Here is a 20,731-nt window from a genome sequence, read left to right as displayed (position 1 = left end):
AAATTTAATTGAATGGATTTAGTTAGTATTAGGTAGTGGCCTTGTAAATACATTAGGTAAGTGTTTTATTAATTTCTTTAAAGAAAATTTGAGAAAAATATGCAGTTCGTAACTTCCCACTTTTGAGCGCCGTAAACTTCTATTACCACAAACTGAATAGGTCCTTTGGTCATGCAAACATAAAGAACAGACAAAAAGACTTTTTCAATCGTAACAATGTGTTGCCAATACTTTGAACTTCTGATCACTCTAATTGTCCTCGCGGGCTAATCATGGCGTCACGTTTAACATCCACCTGATTAGACAACCAGTTTTGATAAAAATATTTAGACCACTTTGTCAGTTTCCTAATTTTCTGCTTATTGCAGCATCTCGGTACATCCACTTGAACTTATATGCGTAAAATTATGGCTCCTTTTTCTGACCCTGTTCCATACATTCTAGTATCAATAATATGTTATTCAAAACGTTCAAAGATCTGTTAAGGGGCTAAACCATTCATTTTTACCGTGACATTTGACACTTCCTTGGAAACACGATGACAAACATCTGAAGAACCACTTAGCGCCCACCCGTCTATGTATTCTCCGCGCCAAAAGTTGCTTTACCTACTATATTTTTATCAACCGAAGCATATGGTGAAAACTTTATTGCGCAATATTGAAAACTAACTAAATAGTTACTAAAAAAAACAGCTTTAACATGCAAAAGCATGTCAAAGGCTTAACTCAAAATTATGACAACAATTTTTATCGTGAATTTTCCGACAGGCGCTGAAATCGCGTCATCAAAATTTAGTTACAAACTATGTTAGTTTGTGAAAATTGTTTTACCATAAAAAATATGGAAACATAGTCCGCTTAAAATACCAATGGCTAAATTCTTTATTGCTATCGGTTGGCAACTTCACCACAGATTTTTTCACGAATTTACCGAAGTCTCTTAAAGCCGCAGATAGCCTTTGTGGTGGTCTTATTTACTATCTCATTCTGCGTGATAGTAATTACTTCAATTTAAATCTCCTTTAGCAGAAATCTGTTTATCATATTAAAGTAAAGAACGAATTAGTCGACCAGCATATTATCGTAAAACCACGATTCTCTACGATTGGTACTATCGAGTATCGAGAGTTTGATATTTAAAACGTACTACAAAAATTGTTCCTACGGCGGCCGCTAAAGACTTTGATCAGATTTTCGTACAGAATTTGTCGATAACTAACTGGTTGCCGGTAGCCCACAATAATTGTGGTAGGTATTAGGGAATCGTTTCTTTGTACAATAGTAAAATATTTCTTACTCGACTTACCCACGGGTTCTGAGTACATTTAGCGGTAGTTTATCTATTCAATAGTGTTTTTTTGTATGAGTTTTGACGCTATTGAATAGATAAACTACCGTTAAATGTACCTCAGAAACCGGGGTTTATACACGTTAAATAAGTAAGTAATAAGAGAAACCACAAGAACATTATCTTTCAACCTCATGTTCTTCCCATTTCGTCACGTTTATTTTCAAAACGTGACGCCCAGTACTTATACACATAAATGTGTACCAAAATTCAAGTGATTGGGTAACATTGGCTAGTTGAAGTGTGTTAATCTTATCAAAAGATAAAACTATCGTTATCAATATAGGTATCGGTATTCTAACCGTTATCGTTATCTAAGGATATGACGATATTAAGACAGACGACTTTTGGATTAAAGAATTTTTAGGAAAACATTTAAGCAGTACCTATTTAAGAGTTTGAAGGAATTATTATTTTAAAAGATAAAATAATCCCTACAATTTGTACATCAAAAACGCTCGCCGCGTCTATCTGTATGCTCACAATAAACTTAAACTTTACTGAGCAGATTTTCATGCGGTTACTATTAATCGATAGAGCAATTCCCGCGGAAATACATAGTGATTTATTCCGAGGTAATCCGGGCAATACCGGGGCGGGGCGTTAGTACCAAAATAATGAATTCAAAAGACTGCAAATCTTTAACTCTTTCATAGCTAAATCGTTGAACTGATTACAATTAAATAATGTATATGTTACTGTAAAAGCCCGGATTGTGGTAAATCCTAAGATTTTCCGGTAAAACCTAAGATTTACCAACTCTCAATGGTAAAAGTCCGAACGTTCTTTTATTTCGAACTTTTACCACCATTTAATTGGCAAATCTTAGGATTTACATAATGACACGGTAAAAGTTAGTAAAGTCATATTATAATGTGTTTGAGCCGTAATATAATGATATTGCTAGGGATATCATTATATGCCGTAACATAGTTATAATGAGAGATGGAAGATGTCGCCGGAGCCCCGCTTCGCGGGGCTCCTCCTTCTGGGTGGTTTAAAAAAAAATAACCACGAAGGCTGAGGTGGGAGCTTCGCTTCGCTCGCTCCCACCTCAGCCTTCTAACCTAACCTACCCATGTCGGTTTGCTGAAAACTCCTTCTTTATAACTATTAAATTATTTTATATTAGCTACATTTACCTGCCCTTGAGGTATATCCTAAGATTTACCAAGTGAATAGGGGTAAAAGTTCGAAATAAAAGAATTGTTCGGACTTTTACCATTGAGAGTTGGCAAATCTTAGGTTTTACCGGAAAATCTTAGGATTTACCACAGTCCTGGCTTTTACAGTAACATATATACGAAATAAATTAGCCAGAAAGGCTTAACATAAAAACAAAACAAAGCATGAATTATTATCAAAAGATAAGACCAAAACTATAGTCATTTCCTATTTTTATTTAAGTACTTGCATTCCAACTATATTTAATTATTCAGTACATCACGTGCATTTCAAATTAAGAGTAATTACAATTATGTGATAGGCTATAAATCATGATATATGACATTTGGGATTAATTTGTTATCGGATAATTGGCTCTGATAATTAATTAATTCCAAACAAACAAAATAATTGTTAATGTAAATACCAACCACCCTTAGAATAAAAGAGTTTTTTGACAACTTATCATATTATCATCATCAGCCTAGCTTTTTTTCCAACTATGCTCAAATCGGCTTCTAGTGTTATAGCACGCAGCTCAATATAATCGTACAACAAAATCATAAAATGTTTTGATCGAGTGATATTAATTTTAAAGCCAAATCCAATCTTGCTTACTTTTTAGTCAGAATATACCATTCTAACATTTCACTTTAACAATCTCGAGGAGAATTAGAGGAGCTTGCGGCTCATCTGGTGAGACTGGAAGCCGATTCCAACAAAGTTGGAAGAAAGGCTATGCTGAGAAACTATCTCTGAAGAACTATATCCATCAAATCTCTATTTAAATGATGTATTTTTGGTTACAGCCATGTATTTACTACCACTTCTAACCCTTTTGGGTTCAGTCGTCTGCGGGCCTCTAAGTACCGACGTCAAAAATGTAGCAGACACGAGGCCAGAACGATACGTTCTACCAACTCAAACCGTACCGACCTTCTACGATGTCAGCCTCTTCTTCGACCCTGGAAACACCGCCTTCTTTACTGGCAGAGTTTCAATCAGAATACTGCCAGTAGCTACTACTAATGAGATTGTTCTCCATGCCATGGAGATGACGATCGCTCAAAATGCCATCAACGTCTTCACTGATAGAGAACCAGCAGTCAATCTAGTCCAGAGTTTTACACTGGCAACTGATGATACTCATTTCTTGAGAATTAGGTTGAATAGAGAACTGACTGTGTTGCAGCCGGCGACTATCAATATTGAGTACACTGGGCGGTATGCTGCGAATATGTTTGGTGTTTATGTTTCGACTTATGAGAGTTTTGGACGACAAGTGTGAGTATGGCCTTTTATTATTCTTTTCTGTCATTGACATTCAAGTTGTTTTTATTTTGAGTGAGCTGACAATCGTCGTATTAGATCAAGCCTTGAAGCCTCTGAAGGTAATGTCTATTGTCTTGAGACTTGTTTTACCCAAAGCTGAAAGCAAAAATGTAACAAATAACAATATTTAAATTATACCCTGGTCTTTCTGTTGATATTGAATACGTGTAAGGACGAGTTTATTATTTCATTGTTGCTGTTGTTCTCTACAGGAGCCTGGTGACGTCACAACTGCAGCCTACGTTTGCCCGCCGTGCATTCCCTTGCTACGATGAGCCAGCTCTGAAGGCTATCTTCAGAACCACCATCTACGCTCCACCAGCATACCCTGTGGTCAGGAGTAACATGCCTCTGAGGACCGATTTACTCAAGTGAGTAAGAATAAATGAACTGTTTGTTAATTGCAATGTTTTGATAAGTATCACTGACCACGAATTACTTGGGTCTTTTTTTCCACAATTCCACCAGTGGAAAAAGAAGAAGCCGTTGTCCTTTACTGGAATATAATTTATACGTCAATTTGCTCAACTTTTGAGCCTAACTTCCAGACAAACGAGTACATAAAAAATATTTTTTGTTTTTATGATTATATGTAAAGACTTCTCCGTATATTATCCGTACTCCAATGTCTCCATAACTTGAGTTTACTAACACAAAAATATCTTCTTTTACAGAGAAAACGTAGCTGGCTACAACAAATTTGAGTTCCAAGACACACTGGTAATGTCCACCTACCTCATCGCCTACCTGGTCTCCGACCTCAACTTCATCGAAAATGACGTCAACCCTCTCTGGGACGTGCCCTTCAGAGTATACTCTCGACCAGGGACCCAGAACACCGCAGAGTTCGCTCTTGATTTCGGCCAAAGGAATCTGAAGGCTCTGGAAGAGTACATTGACTTCAAATACGCTTTCCCTAAGATGGATAAGGCTGCAGTACCTGATTTCGCTGCTGGTGCTATGGAGAACTGGGGATTGGTTATCTACAGGTATGTGTGAAACTGACAAATATTGCTTGCTAATTCCTTTTACTCCGGACGTAAAAAGAGGGGTGTTATAAGTTTGACCTGTCTGAGGCATCATAACTCCCGAACCGGTGCAGTAATTTAAATTTAGTTTTTAGTTTTGTAGCGCAATCTTCTATAGTCAGAAGTAGTCAGAACTATTGAGTCGAGTTTGACATTTGAAGTGTACTGCAAAAAAGTTCTTACAGAGCCCGTTAGAGGCCCTTATCTCATTTTCATTCAAAATTTATCGATAGCTAGCCGGTTGTCGACAGTCGATAGAGGTAGAGAATGAAATTACTGATTTCATCTGATACAAAGCATAATGACAATTGAAAAAGGAATTTTAAATAAATCGAAAATATTTTTTTACTTTACAAAATAATAGATTATACGCTTGAATATACCCGTACTTAAACTGTTTAATTAAAAGCTTCTAATTTCTAATATTTGAAATGTAATTCGCCCAATGAAAATTGAAATTGCTTAATTTTAAACGAAGATATTAAGACCCTCTTATTACTTATTTATTGTTCTCATACTTTCATTACCTTATACACCACTAGTCCCTATATTAATCCGATTTTATGAATCTGGACTCGTACACATTAAATAATCGACCTTAATTCTTAGTACATAAAGTATATTTTTAAAGTTTAACTCATAAAAAGAGCAATAAAATAAATGTTACTGTGTCTTGTAGAAGTGAGAGAGAAATATTTTATTATGAGCTATAAATACGGGTATTTATGACACCTTATCGTATGTCAATATCGTAATAAATAAGCCGTAAATTTTACACTACGACCGATGTTCTAAGGAAACGAACCAATTGCTAGGTATAGCGCATCGGAGATAGATAAATTATATGTTCTACTTTATTTTATCGTACAATCGAGAAATAACTTTAAATATACTTACCTAAAAATAGGATAAGTGGCAGTATTTATAGTATAAGTAGAAATAATAATTACAATGGCCTTTTGAGCTTGACTAAATTTCTCGTATATTTGTGCAATTGACTCTTGGCGCTTGGATGCAATGTAGCATAGAAACAAGCTGTTTTCAGAAATAACATCCACACATACATAGTTACAGGCATCGGGTTTTTATAACCTATGGCTGTCCCTCTTCTTGGAAAAGGTTTCCTTCTGAATGAAAGAGGGGTTAGGCCTTATGCATGCATGCAGGTATTGTAGAATAAATGTAATTTTCTTTGAAACGCGATAAAAGTTTAAGTAAGTAACATATTAACTCACCATTATATATGGCCTAAGAATATAATATGTATAATGTATAATAGAATACGGGAATTAACGCGAACACGCATTTTACCTTAAAATGCCTAACGTTTCGGCGCAGGTTGCACTCGCCGTGGTCCCAGGCAGACTTACCGAAACGTTAGGCATTTTAAGGTAAAATGCGTGTTCGCGTTAATTCCCGTATTCTATTATACATTAAACATGCAACGCGAGAGTTTAAAAGTTATGATATAATATGTATATTGCAAATGTTTTTAAACATAAGCTTACAAAAATGAAACATCAAAAACACAATCTGCCGTCACATCCACAGCACATTAAAATCGTATGAAAAACGAACCTTAATATTGCTTAAGCACCCTCTTACTTCACAAACGGCCATAATAAACACCCAATAAACTTATTTATTCCATAAATACTGAGTAAATTCTCGTTTTAGTACATTATGTAAGAGATTTTTCACAAATACTAAAAGATTTTTTTCATTGATGCTCTGGTTCTTTGCATAAAAATAGCGTGAATGTGGCCTCGGTAAGTAGATATTTGCATTGGCTGAGCGTAGCTTCTAGTTTGATGGCTTTGTGAGGTTAGGTTTGCTACACACATATTCGGTTCGATATTAATGAGCAGTGATAGCCGAGTGGTATAAGTTGACACCTCCCACTCAGGTGGTCGCAGGTTCGAACCCGAGGCAACACACCAATGACTTTTCGAAGTTATGTGTGTATTGGAAATAATTATCACATGCCCCAAGTGAAGGAAAACATCGTGAGGAAACCTTGCACGCCTAAAATTTGTTTAATACATTTATTGAGGGCATGTAAAGTCCCCAACCCGCACTTGGTCAGCGTGGTGGACTCAAGGCCTCCCTCATTACGGGAGGAGACCCTTGCCCAGCAGTGGGACATTAATGGGTTAAATTTATTTATTATTAATCGGACAACCGGGCAGTAAAATTTGATATGGAGTGATGAAATGTTCGGGAAAAATGCCGCTCAACATCACCGCACCTTAGAGCTTAAACCGAATTGTGACGAGACCCAAAGAAACTAACCCCATCGGCAAAAGCCGAAAAAACGCAGTAATTGCTGGAGTCGGTTCTGTTGCCAAACCGAACGTGTCGAACCGAATATGTGTGTAGCAAGCCTTACAATCCACATTCTGAATTAAAAAGAGATCGATAATTGAATATGCAACCAGCACTGTCTTCTCTTGTTATTGAGAAAGGAAACTTAAATGTAGATTTTACAAAAACGTAAGCCTTATTTTGATACTGGTTGGAAATTTATCTATATGTAAATGTAAACGTAAACATTTAGAAGCAAAATAAGTTTAACTGTTGTCTTATTACCATGGTATAAGCAACATAAATTATTAATAATATATTTATCTTGAGTCTTCAGCTATCTCTACCCTTAATTTTTACAAAATTCGTTGAGTAGTTTAGCTGTATAAACGCATCAAGTAGACAGTAACACTTTCGTAGTTGTTATACTAATTCGTAAGTATTTAAATGTGTATCAGTAAACACACAAAACTAAATAAGTTCCATCAAATTAGCGTAAACCAAGAGGCTGTAGTTACTATAAGTAACGTAACCTCACTTCAGACGTGTAATCTAGATGAAACATCAAAAGGTGTCTTGTTAACATAATGATGATAAACTAGATATTTCTACAGGAATTTTACGTTCCTGCCTACAAAAGGTCTGGTAACTAGGCGGTTTTATAATTGAGATGAATAATTTTCGTATCATTAAAAGTCAGGTAGAATAAGGAGAAAAAAAATACTGTATAAATGACACATTTTATCGATCGGAAAAGTTTATATTCCGGCAACTTAGTAGAGCGCTATGGCATGCACCTTTTATCCAGATTATAGTAAAATCTTTCCGGGTATTTCAAAACAAAGCAGCTGTATTAAAGAGGCCACCATTAGCTGCCAAAGCATGCGGGTAACTGATTATCAAAATTTTAAATTTTGCGTACTTCCGCTAGACGTCAGCTGTTGTGGGACTATAATTGGCATAAGTACGGGAAAAAAAATCGTACTTCTGAAAAATTTACATTACCGTGTTCTTGTTACAGAGAAGTGGCTCTCCTCGTCACAGAAGGTGTTACCACCACAGCGACTAAGCAGAATGTTGGCAGAATCATCTGTCACGAGAACGTACATCAATGGTTCGGAAACGAAGTCGGACCTCAGTCCTGGACCTACACTTGGCTGAATGAAGGCTTCGCCAACTTCTTTGAGAACTTCGCTACTGATTTCGTAAGATAATTTATTAATATTAGAGGTTCTAGTAATTTATAAAGTTCCTGGTCAAAAAAATCCTTACCCGTTTCAGTGTCTATCTTGTTCCAATCATCAAATTAGATACTGTAAAGTATTTGAAATGGTGTAAATGTCAGTTTTTTTTAACTTTTCGGATGTTTTATTAAAAGAGATTGGTAGAAGGAACTTGCAAATAGTAATCCTGAATCAACCAAATTTTGGTCGTGATCAGTTTAATGGAACTAACTAACAGCACTGTAGGTAGGTAGTTCATAAATGCATCACTCGTATCATTGCTGAGACTTTATATTATTGACATATTATTATTATGATATTGAAAACTGTAGGAAAAGTATTTGTCAACTCTGCCCGTTGCATAATCATAACCGCAGCAAAGTGTATTGACTGTATAAAATCTAAAACGTAAAGTACCTCGTGCCTCAATACGGTGAATTCACAACATCGATCCCTTGAATATTTTAAATACCTTCGGAATTCCCAACGTTTCGACGGAATTCCAACAGAGGTCCTTAGAGGATCGTTTGATTGAGAAACCTTCTATAATAAATATGTGTGCAAGACAGTAATGGAGCCAAAGGTGAATGACTGGGTCTATTCCAACGTCAACTCGTAACTCTTGTTTAATGCGTCTGTCTCTATTTCTACAGAGATTTTGAAAGTCTACAAAAGAAATTGACACATTATTTTGCCCCTTTGCTACGCACGGAACTCCTCTGAGAATTTTAAAGCTTAGGCATTAAGGCCAACATGCCTTAAATAAGAAGTGCGGATTAAAGACTTTGCGATTCGCCAAAAATAGCTTATAGAACTGTCATGGATGTAAGCTTTTGACACAATCTTTATCTTTTACCATAAAAACAAGTAATTATAATTTCTAATACACACCTAACTTCAAACAATTACTTCTCTTCTACACTATTATAACCAAGCGTTAATTGTCAGGTGCTGCCCGAATGGAGAATGATGGACCAGTTCGTAATCGCACTTCAGAACGTGTTCCAATCAGACGCGGTCCTCAGCGTCAACCCCATGACTCACCCGGTCTACACTCCTTCAGAGATCTTAGGAACATTCAACGCTGTCGCTTATCAAAAATGTAAGTGGTTTTATCTTTTTCTTACGTTTGAAGCTGCGATGTGACTCATAAAACGAGATGTAATGTCAACTGATGATTTGCGATAGATCAATTAAATCAACTTATTTAATCATAGCACGATTTTATACAGTCGGTACTAACCACGACTAATGAGCGTTTGATATTTATAATGTACCGAAAATTTGTTCCTACAGCATCCGCTAGGGGCGCTGATGGGGTTTCAATACAACATCTTTTGATATCTAGTCGTAGTAAATAGATAAATAGGTTGTCAGAAAATCACAATACTGATTATTTTGTGCTGGATACTTTTATGATAGGTGCAAAGCCTGTTCTAGTTTTATCTAAACCGATGTACCTAATTCGTTTCAGCACTCTTGTACAGTTCTGTTTATTTCTGTTTTGGATTAGTGCGACACCCACATAACTGAGAAAACGATGAATATTGTCAGAAAAATAGTACCGCAATTAATGCAAATATAATATAATTTAAATTCTCTAAGAGCCTTGATTTTCAGTTTCGTGATTCCTATTTTATATAACAATCATGTAACAAAAGTATATTTTCTAGTTCCCGCTAGTTTTTTACTGAGAGATAAATCATGTGTCAAAACTAGAGTGACAAAGAATTTCGTGTCGATTCATATTGGATACTTTAGGGCTTTAAAGTACGCGAATAATACACGCTTGTAATGATTTTTTAGAACAATGCCATTAAAATTTAAAATAAAATTAAGGAAAAAATTACTCATTAATGTCCCAACTGCAATGCAAAAGTCTCTTCCCGTGATAAGGGAAAGTTAATTGTATTACATTTTATTGTGTTACAAAAATGGTGTATGTCTTAAACAACTCGTACATATATTTCATAGTACAAGGCAAGAAAGTACAATTCTTAAAAAGTTACGACTTAAAAATTTATTTCTATTATAACAGGTGCATTTTTCTTGATTAAAATCAATCGATGATTGACATGATTGAGATAATTCCATTATTGTCTTTGATTGTTCATCACTTATATAAAATAATATAGCCAAACGTGTCGACAAAAAAACATCTGTAAAAAATTACATATAATTCACTTTTCTGCCAAAAACAACATGAAATTTTGACACACATTTCCGCTTGACTCATAGCCTCAACTAGATTTATGTTCGCAAAACGTCCATATTATCGGCGTTGTGAAATTGTTTGATAGAACACTTATCACATAGAGTATTACATTATCTACGACTGACATGTGAATCAACTTTGTTACTGCGGATATTGGGATTTACAACATTTTATCTTAGATATTAAAACAATTTAAGGTTTTTTCTGATGGCGTCACGTTTTAGAAAAAAATAGGCCTATTGGTGCGCTGATGTATCTTAACTATGATTGAAATTATATTTTAGAGTGAGATGATGAATTTAATAAGTCTTCAAAGTGGTTCCGATTGTAAATAGTTTTTGTAGAGGGAATTTTCAAATGGAAATAAGCTTGTTAATAATTATGGCATGTAGTAGGTCGCTACATTTTTTTTAAATTATTACCCAGGATACTCAATCGTCGTTTCATACCAAGAAATAATTTACTACTTACAATAAAATTAAGGTTATTTGATTACTTGTCTAAAAAATACAATATTTTTATCTTTCTATGTAGCTGGTTCCGTGATCCGCATGATGCAGCACTTCCTCACTCCTGAGGTCTTCCGTCTGGGACTTATACACTACGTCAAAGTTATGTAAGTCGTACTCTCGTTTATTTGCCACCTGCAAACAACCACTAACCAAAACAAACGATTTCAACGAAAAATCTGCCTCAGGGGCTAATAAAATTATAAGTTAACTACAGAACTTGCATAGTAAATAATTTCTCCAAAAGTCGGTACTCAAAAAGCATACAACTATTTGAGTGAATCGAACGCGGAACCTTTCTACTATTTTAGCAGCGCCTCGATCTTAGCTACTTCGGATTACAAATCGCTTAACCCTTTGACCGCCACGGTCGTGCTCACAACGATATATTTTTGTCGACATTTGCCAACGAAAGCGTCATGAGCACTTTCTGATTTGTCGATTATATAATAGCCGACCGAGACGGTCAAAGGGTTAAAAAAATATGGGAAAAGAAAACCTTTACTAACTACTTCAATATGTCCAGGTCTCGCGCCGCAGCGGTTCCTACCCACCTGTTCGTGAGCCTGGAGGCAGCTCTCGCCAATTCCTCCCACTCCATCCCCTTCCCTCTGACCACCATTATGGACAACTGGATCAACCGCGGAGGATTCCCAGTCCTCACTGTCACAAGGAGTGCTGGTACTGCGGAGTCTGTTGTCGTTACTCAGGTACCTTGAAAATTTGAAGAATTATCTATAGTTAATATTCCATTTAACTGGATACATAATAATATTTTTTTGCAGAAAACATACAGTCGAATTATGAACCTTCCTTTTTTTGATGTCGGTTAAAAAGAAAATGGGGAAAAGTGTTTGACTCTTTGAATTATAGCTAATCCAGGAACAAAAAAATAAGTTGCTTAAAGTTTTCACCGTTACATGGAGTCGTAAGCGGTAAAGGTGTTGAAGAAAAACTGTATTAATAGATAATTGTGACTGAAAGTAACAAGTCTTCCGAAGAAATATTTTTAAGCCCAATAATAATATTTGCAAAAAATTTAACCGTGACATTTTTACATTCGTCAGCTGTGTTTTTTTAATAAAATACTCAGATTATATTATTCTTCTATAATACCGTTTTCTTATTCTACAGTACCAGTGAGTTATATAACATAAATAATGTTTCACTGCAAGTCTGGATCTGTGCCGAGCTGATTATAGCAGGCTTTGTTTTATCCCAGCTTATTACGAATCACGAGGAAGGTACTCTCACTGAGCAGTTTTTTTGCAAATGCATTAAATTCGTGAAAGTATTTTAAGTCGGTTTGTAGAACCGAAATATGAATGCAAAAAATCTGCTTTTGGTCAAAGTTCTTTGAAAATTAATTCGGAATTGAATGGTCTTTTCTCTTTTAAAAATGCAGTAGCGTTGGAAATGTATTGTGCCTTTTCACAGAAGTAGACCGTTTATAAACATATTTTTCGGAGAATTTTACTATCCGTATTTGTTTTGTAGGAAAAAAAGAAATTTTAATACTTCTGTTTCATTAGACAACAATACAGAGAAAAGTCTACGTTATTCAGAAACAGGAATGGACATTTTAAAAGAATATCACTTTAAAATGCCTTGAAGGAAAATAACAGAATTAAAAAGAAGCAAAAAAAACTGTCTTCTTTTTTTATTGATTTATATAATTTTATGTAAATTACTGAAATAAGAAACCCTGTACCAGTGGCGTGATTCTCTACAGCCAGTTCTGTTAACTATCGAGGGTTTGACATTTAAAATGTAATGCCAAAATAGTTTTTACGGAGTCCGGTAGAGGCGCTAACCAGGTTTTAGTACAAAATTTTTCGACGACTAGCCAGATGTCGGTAGACGATAGTAGTAGAGAATCAAGCTATAGTGCTATTTATATAATTTTTCATAATAAAAATGTATTTTCTTTCTTCTAGGAACGTTTCCTGACCGACAGAACACTACAATCCTCTGACCGTTGGCACGTACCTATCAATTGGGTGCTCTCCTCTAACCCCGACTTCTCTGACACCAAGCCCTTGGGCTGGGTCCCACCTGCGTTCCCTGCACGTTCCTTCGACATTCCTGGACTCTCACAAGCTCAGTGGTATATCTTCAATAAGCAGCAAACTGGTGAGTAAAACCATATTCTACAAATTTGAAATCAAGCATTTAAGAAATAGTCTGGTCTGTCACATTATGAATTTGAATAAAAAAAGAATTCTGACTTGATTTTGATTTTTGATCTTCATAATCTTCACTATTTATAGCTGTTACTTTGCTTCTGCATCACTTAAAACTTAAACATCGTAATGTCCAGATATTAAAGACAAACATTACCTTGGCAATTTATTACATATATTGGATCCTTCATCGATGAACACCAAAATGATTAAAAATGTATTCGGTAACTAATTTTAAAGCTTGTTCCTTCACGATTGATGTATTGTTTCAGGTTACTACAGAGTGAACTACGACGTAGCCAATTGGGCAGCGTTATCCAAGGTCCTCGCCGAGAACCACCAGATCATCCACCTTATCAACCGTGGACAGATCTTAGACGACGCCTTCAATCTAGCCAGGAACGGCCGCTTGGTATGTTATATTCTTTTAAAAAACCTCTAGTCTTCATTTATTTTAACCTTAATATTTCCATCGTACACTATTTGTCCAAAATACGTCCAAATTTTACTATAAATAAAGTTACTTCTTACGTTGATAATCAAGCTCTTCAGTGCAAACTTATAGTCTAGAATGCAATAACGTTTAGAACTTACTCTCAAATTTAAACTTTGAGCAGTAAAATAATGCAGATATTTAAAAACACATTCATCTCTTCCACGTGGAACTGATTACTTGACCACACAGTTTTTATTTTACAATACTCCAAGCGAACAAAGGGTATTTTAATTCGTTGTGATAATTGGAGTGGAATAAAACAGGATTGCGGCTTGCAATATTAACTGGCGGTTTGAACAGAATAGTAACGAGATTCTGCCTCTGCAACTTGTATCAAGCCAAGTACAAAACGGAGCGTTGACCAACTTTATTTATAATGAGGAACTACCTTTATTTTTGTTGAGTTTCCAGAAATGTTCTGTACATTTTTATTTTTTAATTCTGGTTAAGGCCCGGTCTTTATGCTGACTTATGTTTCGTAGGTTTCCCTTTGTTTCTTTCATATTATTAAATTGCATTGGGTTATTGAAAGTGTTTGTATATTTTACTTTTTTCATGCAGTCAAGGAATTTTTGATGTAAGTGAAATTTTCCGAATTCTATATCAAGACTTGCTACGTACAAAAATATACTTCTAGTTAATTTCTCTAATATAATTATGTTTGTATATTTGATTTAACATAGCACTGCACTAAAATAACATGACTGAAAAATATTTAGAATCGACATCAGATGCGACTAAAAGCATTTTATTCCCAACCAATTCAATTGAAGCGTACGAAAATCGAAAAGATTGCAGAATTGTAGAAATGTTCGTTTCATATCTACGAATATTCGTATTCCGAATGAGTGGGCCAAGTAAATCGATGCATATCCCGATGGGAGCTCTTATGCAAATACTGGCAAGATGCAACGTCATATTCAATATTGAGGATCGCGGATTGCCAATAATGCTGTCTGCGTTTGTGTACTATTCTATTTATCGGAATAGTTTCATCAAACACCATCACAGTGAGATATGATATAGAAATATAATTCATTACATATTTGAAATATCATATATTATGATTGTGTATTTCAGAATTATAAATAGTTAAATGCTATAGTTTCACCAGTATGTAATCTGCCCACAATTTTTTTTGTTCCTCATTTCTACAAAGAAAATGCACCCATGAATTTACTTAAAAAATACGGATAACATATTTAACAACTTACAGTCTTAATAAATTCAGCATGTTTTTGAATAAGTATTAGAACCAAAAATAATGTTAGGATTAGATTCTACAAAAAGTAGCCTATAATTTATACAAATACGTGACATTGATGTATTTTTTTGTACAGGACTACAAATATCCGTTCGAGATCTCCCGCTACCTGGTTCAGGAGAAGGACTATGTCCCATGGGCTTCCGTCAACCCCGCCTTCACATACTTGGATGTGGTTCTCAGTCAATCTGAAGTGTACAACTACTTCCAGGTAAGATTCTACGATTTTTTATCATCTTTGAATAAATAAGCAAAATTGACAAACATTGTATGTATTGTTTATAAATGTGCCTTATACAAGCTATGAAAGGCTCTGGTGGTAACAACTTTGTCAATGATACGACGCTAAAGAAAGAAGAATGCAAACCAAAAAAGAATAGTTGGGACACTGTGATAGAAATTACTAATTTAATAATATTTTTAATTCTGAAAAACACGTGACTTTTTAGAATAAACCCGCCTTCCACATATCAATTTTATCGTTATTTATAATTATTTTTCCCGAGACAATTCTCAAACCTTCTTTATTTTGAATACCATATTCTATTAACATTACTAACTACATAAAATTTTCATTCAAAATAATAATCTTTTTTTCTATTCCAGCGCTACATTCTCAATCTGACCGAGCCCATTTACCAAGAACTCGGTTTCAATGTAATAACGGGTGAGGAGCACGTGGCACCGTACCACAGGAACATTGTTTTAGACCTCAACTGCCGTCACGGCAACCCTAACTGCATCAGCACTGCTCAAGCACTTCTTGAAGCATTCAGAAACAACCCTAGTAAGTCATTTCATTTATTGCATTAATAGCTGACCCGGCGAACTTCGTACCGTTTTACAGTATTTTTTTAAATTTATGCATTTTTTTATTTTTGTCTCCGTTAAAAGTCCGTTAAAACCATACGCATATTTGAAGGAAAAATTATGAAAAAAATCAGTTCAGCTGCTCCCGAGATTTGCGCTTTGCAACCAATTTAGCGATTCATCTCTATATTATAGATTACAAATTAAGCGTACTAATTTAGCTCACTCTGGCACTTAACAATTGGTAAATAATTAGGTGATTAAGCAACCTTGTAACCTAACCGGTATTTCATTGATGGGTGTTGTCACTTAGATGAGTCAAGTATCATATTGAGCAGTTCTTTGACCCTTGTATGAAGAAAAAGATCCAAATTGTATTACGGTCAGTAAATATAATCCAAATACAATATTTTTCGTGGAATATCAGCAATTAGACGTCCATGACCGAAACGTTGGTAAAGGAATTCCAAAGAATTCTATTTTGGGTTCAATAGAAAGACATCCGAATAGATCGCTCTCTATATTTTATTTTGTATAATTGTGTTATTTAAAAAAGTAAAACCATAGCCAAGTTTTTTTTTAAATAGAACTAAATGAAAAAAGATTTTGAGTAATACTGACACTTCTGACGTTTCACAGCCCAGCGTCTGAACCCAGACTTGCAAACCTTGGTCTACTGCTCTGGTCTTCGCGGAGGTAGCGTGGACAACTTCAACTTCCTCTGGGACTTGTACCTCAGTACTTCAGACTCCAGCGAGCAGAGCATCCTGCTCAACTCTCTCGGATGCACTTCTAATGAGGAGCTTCGTACTTTGTGAGTATTTTTTCTTTACTTTTTTTATTCTTTTAATTTTTATCCCTTTTGATAATGAGAAATCATGTTTTTTTTCGTTTTAATGCTTGATTCATTTGATTAGTTCATTTTTCGCTAGTGACAGCTGAAGCATTAATAAATATGCATTTTTCTGTTTAAAAATTATATTTTTTACTGACTCGGTAAACGTTTTCAGCGCTATATTTATGTTTCTAAATAGCTTAAGCCCTTTTGACGTAAAAGACTAAATATAAATTCCTTCACCCGATTAGCATGGTTTGAGAAAATGTTTCTATAACGCATGGCAAAACTTTCGGTCTTATGAGAATATTCCTACGTAATTCAAAAAGAACTTCGCCAACTAAGTACTACTACTAACTTTTTTGTATTACGAGTTCATACTCGTCGCTTATATCACAAGCCCTTGTATGATCAATGTCATCATTATTTATAAGTATTTTATCGTTTTTATTTATCACATACGAAATCCAAAGAACTCCTCAGTCATCAAACTCTTCTACTTTTTGAAAGGTTTTTATGAAGGTTAACAAGTAAGTAAGGGTCTTACGATATGGAGATCAGATCTCCTTGAACGAATTATCTTTAGAGGAAATTCCGTTGATAAGATGTTTCTAAAGATTGAAAGTGTAACAAATGTTGTGTAAAATCTGTTGGTTGAGATAACAATCGTGTTACAAACTGTAGTACATTATCGACTATCCTTCTCCCCCCAAAAAACATGAAAAGCGGAAGCGGGCATGTTTCTTCCCGGGATATGAACAGCTATCATCAACATCCAAATCGGTTCAGCCGTTTTGATGCGAAAGAGCGACAAACAAACTTATAATATGTATATAGCACATAAACGTGCTATATATTTTTTACTCAAGTGGTCAAGTTCTTAAAGCCTAAGCTATGAACCAATGATCTTTAAAAGTTATATGTAAATAAGTTTATGCAGTTATATGTGGTTGCTCTAGCGATGATGGATAAAATTGCTCAAAATTTTGTAAGCCTGAGCGATTAGGACGTTACCGATTGATCTGAACAATTTAAAAGCTTGACTAAATTGTTTTTTTTCTTCCACAGCTACCTCAACCAAGTGATCAACGACGACGGCCCTGTGAGGGAGCAGGACAGACATACTATCATTGTCTCTGTCATCAACTCTAGTCCCGACAACATGAACGCGGCTCTTGACTTCGTCATTCAAAACTTTGCCCTCATTCAACCTAGGTATGACGTCACTCCTTTCGGTTTTTTAATGTAACGCTGTAAAACTCTTGTGTGACATGAATGTTTGTTGATTTAGAAAAACTACTTATAAAATCATGAATTTTTTTCAGTACCATGAAATTTAAGCATTTTTTGATCGAATAGTGTGAATGCATAAATATTGGGTTTCAAAAGATTAAATATGTTCAGCATTGCGTAAACATTAAAAACTATAATTATATGTTCTTAATCAACAGGGTGCAAGGTCTGACCGGTACTACGAACATTCTTAACGCTTTCGCCAGAAGGCTCACGTCTCAAGCTCATTCAGCAAAGGTAAGATATTATCAAAATACTAATAACTAATGACTATAAAACAATAATTTGAAATGTAAAATAAATAAGTAGTTAATACCTGCCTCACATTAAGGATATCACACAGATCCGTTACGTTTAAAAATGAAGGCAAGTATTTGCACAAATTAAATGATTAACCCGTATCTGCGGCTTGATTTTTAAACCTATAAAAAAAGTTCTATAACCAATTCCGAAAGGTGCATACCCCCTGATCCATTTATGGTCAGCTTAAATATTAACATAAATAAAATAAGTCTATCATCTTTGACATATTGTATAAGTATAAGGCTGCGTTTCCACCAGAGATGTGCGAGGATGCGTAGCGAGGGATGTGTTTGTAAAGAACCAATAGAATCGCTTCATTTACCTCGCCTCGGTCAGCACAGCTCTGGTGGAAACGGCTCAGCGGAGCTAGATTTTTGCGCATACAAAACAAGCGAGGAATGTGTGCGAGGGATGTGTACGAGGGATGTGTGCGAGGGATGTGTTGAGAAGGATGTGTTGCGAGGTTTGCGCATACTGTACCAGCCAGTCCATAGACGGAGTTTGTTGGAAGTAGAAGTGCGTAAAATAGATATGGATAATTGGAAAAAGAAGATACTTTTATATTTAACAATTTGCGATGAAGAAATGGAAGCAGAAGATACGGAGTTACTTTTTAACGGAATCAATTAATTTTTCGTCCATTATGCCACGCAACCGTACGACATGCGTACGACTACAAGCGCTAACGACAGCAAAGTGAGACGTGAGCGGCAGGCAGGCGTTCGCGTTACTCCGCTCCCACTACACCGCACCCCCGTCGATACATTTCACAGCTTCGCAACGCATCCTCGCACCACACATAATGCGCATTTTCACAGCTCCGCTACACATCCTCGTAGACACATTTTCATCGCACAGCTTTGGTGGAAACACCCACACATTTTCACAGCACAGCTAGACATCCTCGCACGACACATTTCCATCGCACATCTCTGGTGGAAACGCAGCCTTAATGTGGGGCCGAGTGGTATAAGTTAACACCTCCCACGCAAGTGGTCGCAGGTTCGAACCCGAGGCAACACACCAATGACTTTTCGAAGTTATGTGTGTATTAGAAATAATTATCACATGCTCCAACGGTGAAGGAAAACATCGTGAGGAAACCTTGCATGCCTAAAAATTTGTTTAAAACATTTATTGAGGGCATGCAAAGTCCCCAACCCGCACTTGGCCAGCGTGGTGGACTCAAGGCCTAGCCCCTCCCTCATTACGGGAGGAGACTCTTGCCCAGCAGTGGGACATTAATGGGTTAAATTTATTATTATTATATTTATTTATTATATTAATGTGAGGAAGTTCGAGTCCAATAGTGGGCAAATAGTACGTAAAAAAACACTACATTAACTACAGACTTAAAACATTTACTAAATTTGCCATCATTCTCAGGTTGACCAGCTCTACAACACCCATCAAGCGATATTCACCGCTGGTGAGTTGGCTTCCATTGCGGCTATCAGGGAAAACATCGCGGCTTCCATTTACTGGACCAATGAGAACGCGGCTACCGTGGAAGCCTGGTTGACTGAGAACTATGGAGACAAACAAGAAGACGATGATAGCAGTGCCACAGCCGTCACTTCTAGCTTAGTCGTTCTAATTTCTGCTTTCGTTGCTATTTTCAACTATTAATGTGTTAGACCACATTCCATCTTATAGAATAAGGGCCTTAATTCACAGTTTATGAACAAGCGCCGACCTATTCGATAGATCAAGTTTATGGAAACCACTGCCAAAATGACACAATACCATAAGCTTACCAATACTAATTCAACCGTGATAAAACGGGACCAAATATTCATATTTTATGACGTCACATCGCAATGATTTCTGAATGATTTACATTCAAGAACAAATCAAAGTTATTTATATTTTTTTTTAAATGCATAAGGCTGTTGTAATATTTTAGTAAAATTTTGAACAAAGTTTTAATATTTTAAAGCTGCAGCCTTTAGCGTTAGACTGGGGCTACTTGCGTCGGCAAGTATTGAAGCGAAGGTTTATTGTTTACAAAAAAGATAATTAAATCAGATTACCTAATCAATACAAGCAAAAGATGAGACAGACGAAATATTTATGATACATTTAAAAAGTAAGTTGTTATTTATATTTACTTAAGTCAAAATAACTTTAAGAATTTTAAAATTTTGTACTTTTTATCGAAGATTTTTTGTTTATAATTATGTACAAAATATTTACAATACATATATTTTTAATTAATTACAGTTTTTTATTTGACTATTATTATTGTTTCTTACCTATATGTTTTGTTCCATGTCCACTACAACATAACTACTGGCCCTTCTTAAGATATTCTTCTCGCAATCTTTTAAGATTACGTTTCTGCTGATCAATATTAGTCAGTTGTAATCTAAATTTACACTTGAGGCCCGATTCAAAGCTAGACTTTTATGCTCCTGAGCAG

General features: G+C 35.5%; 1 protein-coding gene across 1 annotated transcript; it reads left to right on the top strand.

Annotated features, from left to right (window-relative positions):
* Nucleotides 1-28: 28 nt before the first annotated feature.
* On the top strand, nucleotides 29-20,526 carry LOC142973769 (aminopeptidase N-like). Its single transcript, XM_076115765.1, has 16 exons — nucleotides 29-56; nucleotides 3,324-3,798; nucleotides 4,059-4,217; nucleotides 4,521-4,835; nucleotides 8,200-8,383; nucleotides 9,350-9,503; nucleotides 11,151-11,232; nucleotides 11,652-11,835; nucleotides 13,063-13,258; nucleotides 13,581-13,720; nucleotides 15,145-15,279; nucleotides 15,675-15,855; nucleotides 16,518-16,692; nucleotides 17,782-17,928; nucleotides 18,165-18,243; nucleotides 19,696-20,526. The coding sequence occupies exons 2-16, from the start codon at nucleotides 3,326-3,328 to the stop codon at nucleotides 19,936-19,938; spliced, it is 2,847 nt and encodes a 948-aa protein (XP_075971880.1). The 5' UTR covers nucleotides 29-56; nucleotides 3,324-3,325; the 3' UTR covers nucleotides 19,939-20,526.
* Nucleotides 20,527-20,731: the final 205 nt, after the last annotated feature.

Source organism: Anticarsia gemmatalis, chromosome 6, assembly GCF_050436995.1.
Source record: "Anticarsia gemmatalis isolate Benzon Research Colony breed Stoneville strain chromosome 6, ilAntGemm2 primary, whole genome shotgun sequence".
Lineage (NCBI taxonomy): Eukaryota > Metazoa > Arthropoda > Insecta > Lepidoptera > Erebidae > Anticarsia > Anticarsia gemmatalis.
The sequence above is the reverse complement of the archived record's forward strand: the minus strand, read 5'-3'. Positions and strand labels throughout refer to the sequence as shown.

Excerpts from the sequence above, each read along its gene's own strand:
- LOC142973769 (XM_076115765.1), top strand. The coding sequence starts at position 3,326 with ATGTATTTACTACCACTTCTAACCCTTTTGGGTTCAGTCGTCTGCGGG. Across the intron at positions 8,384-9,349 it reads AGAACTTCGCTACTGATTTC|GTGCTGCCCGAATGGAGAAT; the intron begins GTAAGATAATTT and ends GTTAATTGTCAG. Across the intron at positions 11,233-11,651 it reads ATACACTACGTCAAAGTTAT|GTCTCGCGCCGCAGCGGTTC; the intron begins GTAAGTCGTACT and ends CAATATGTCCAG.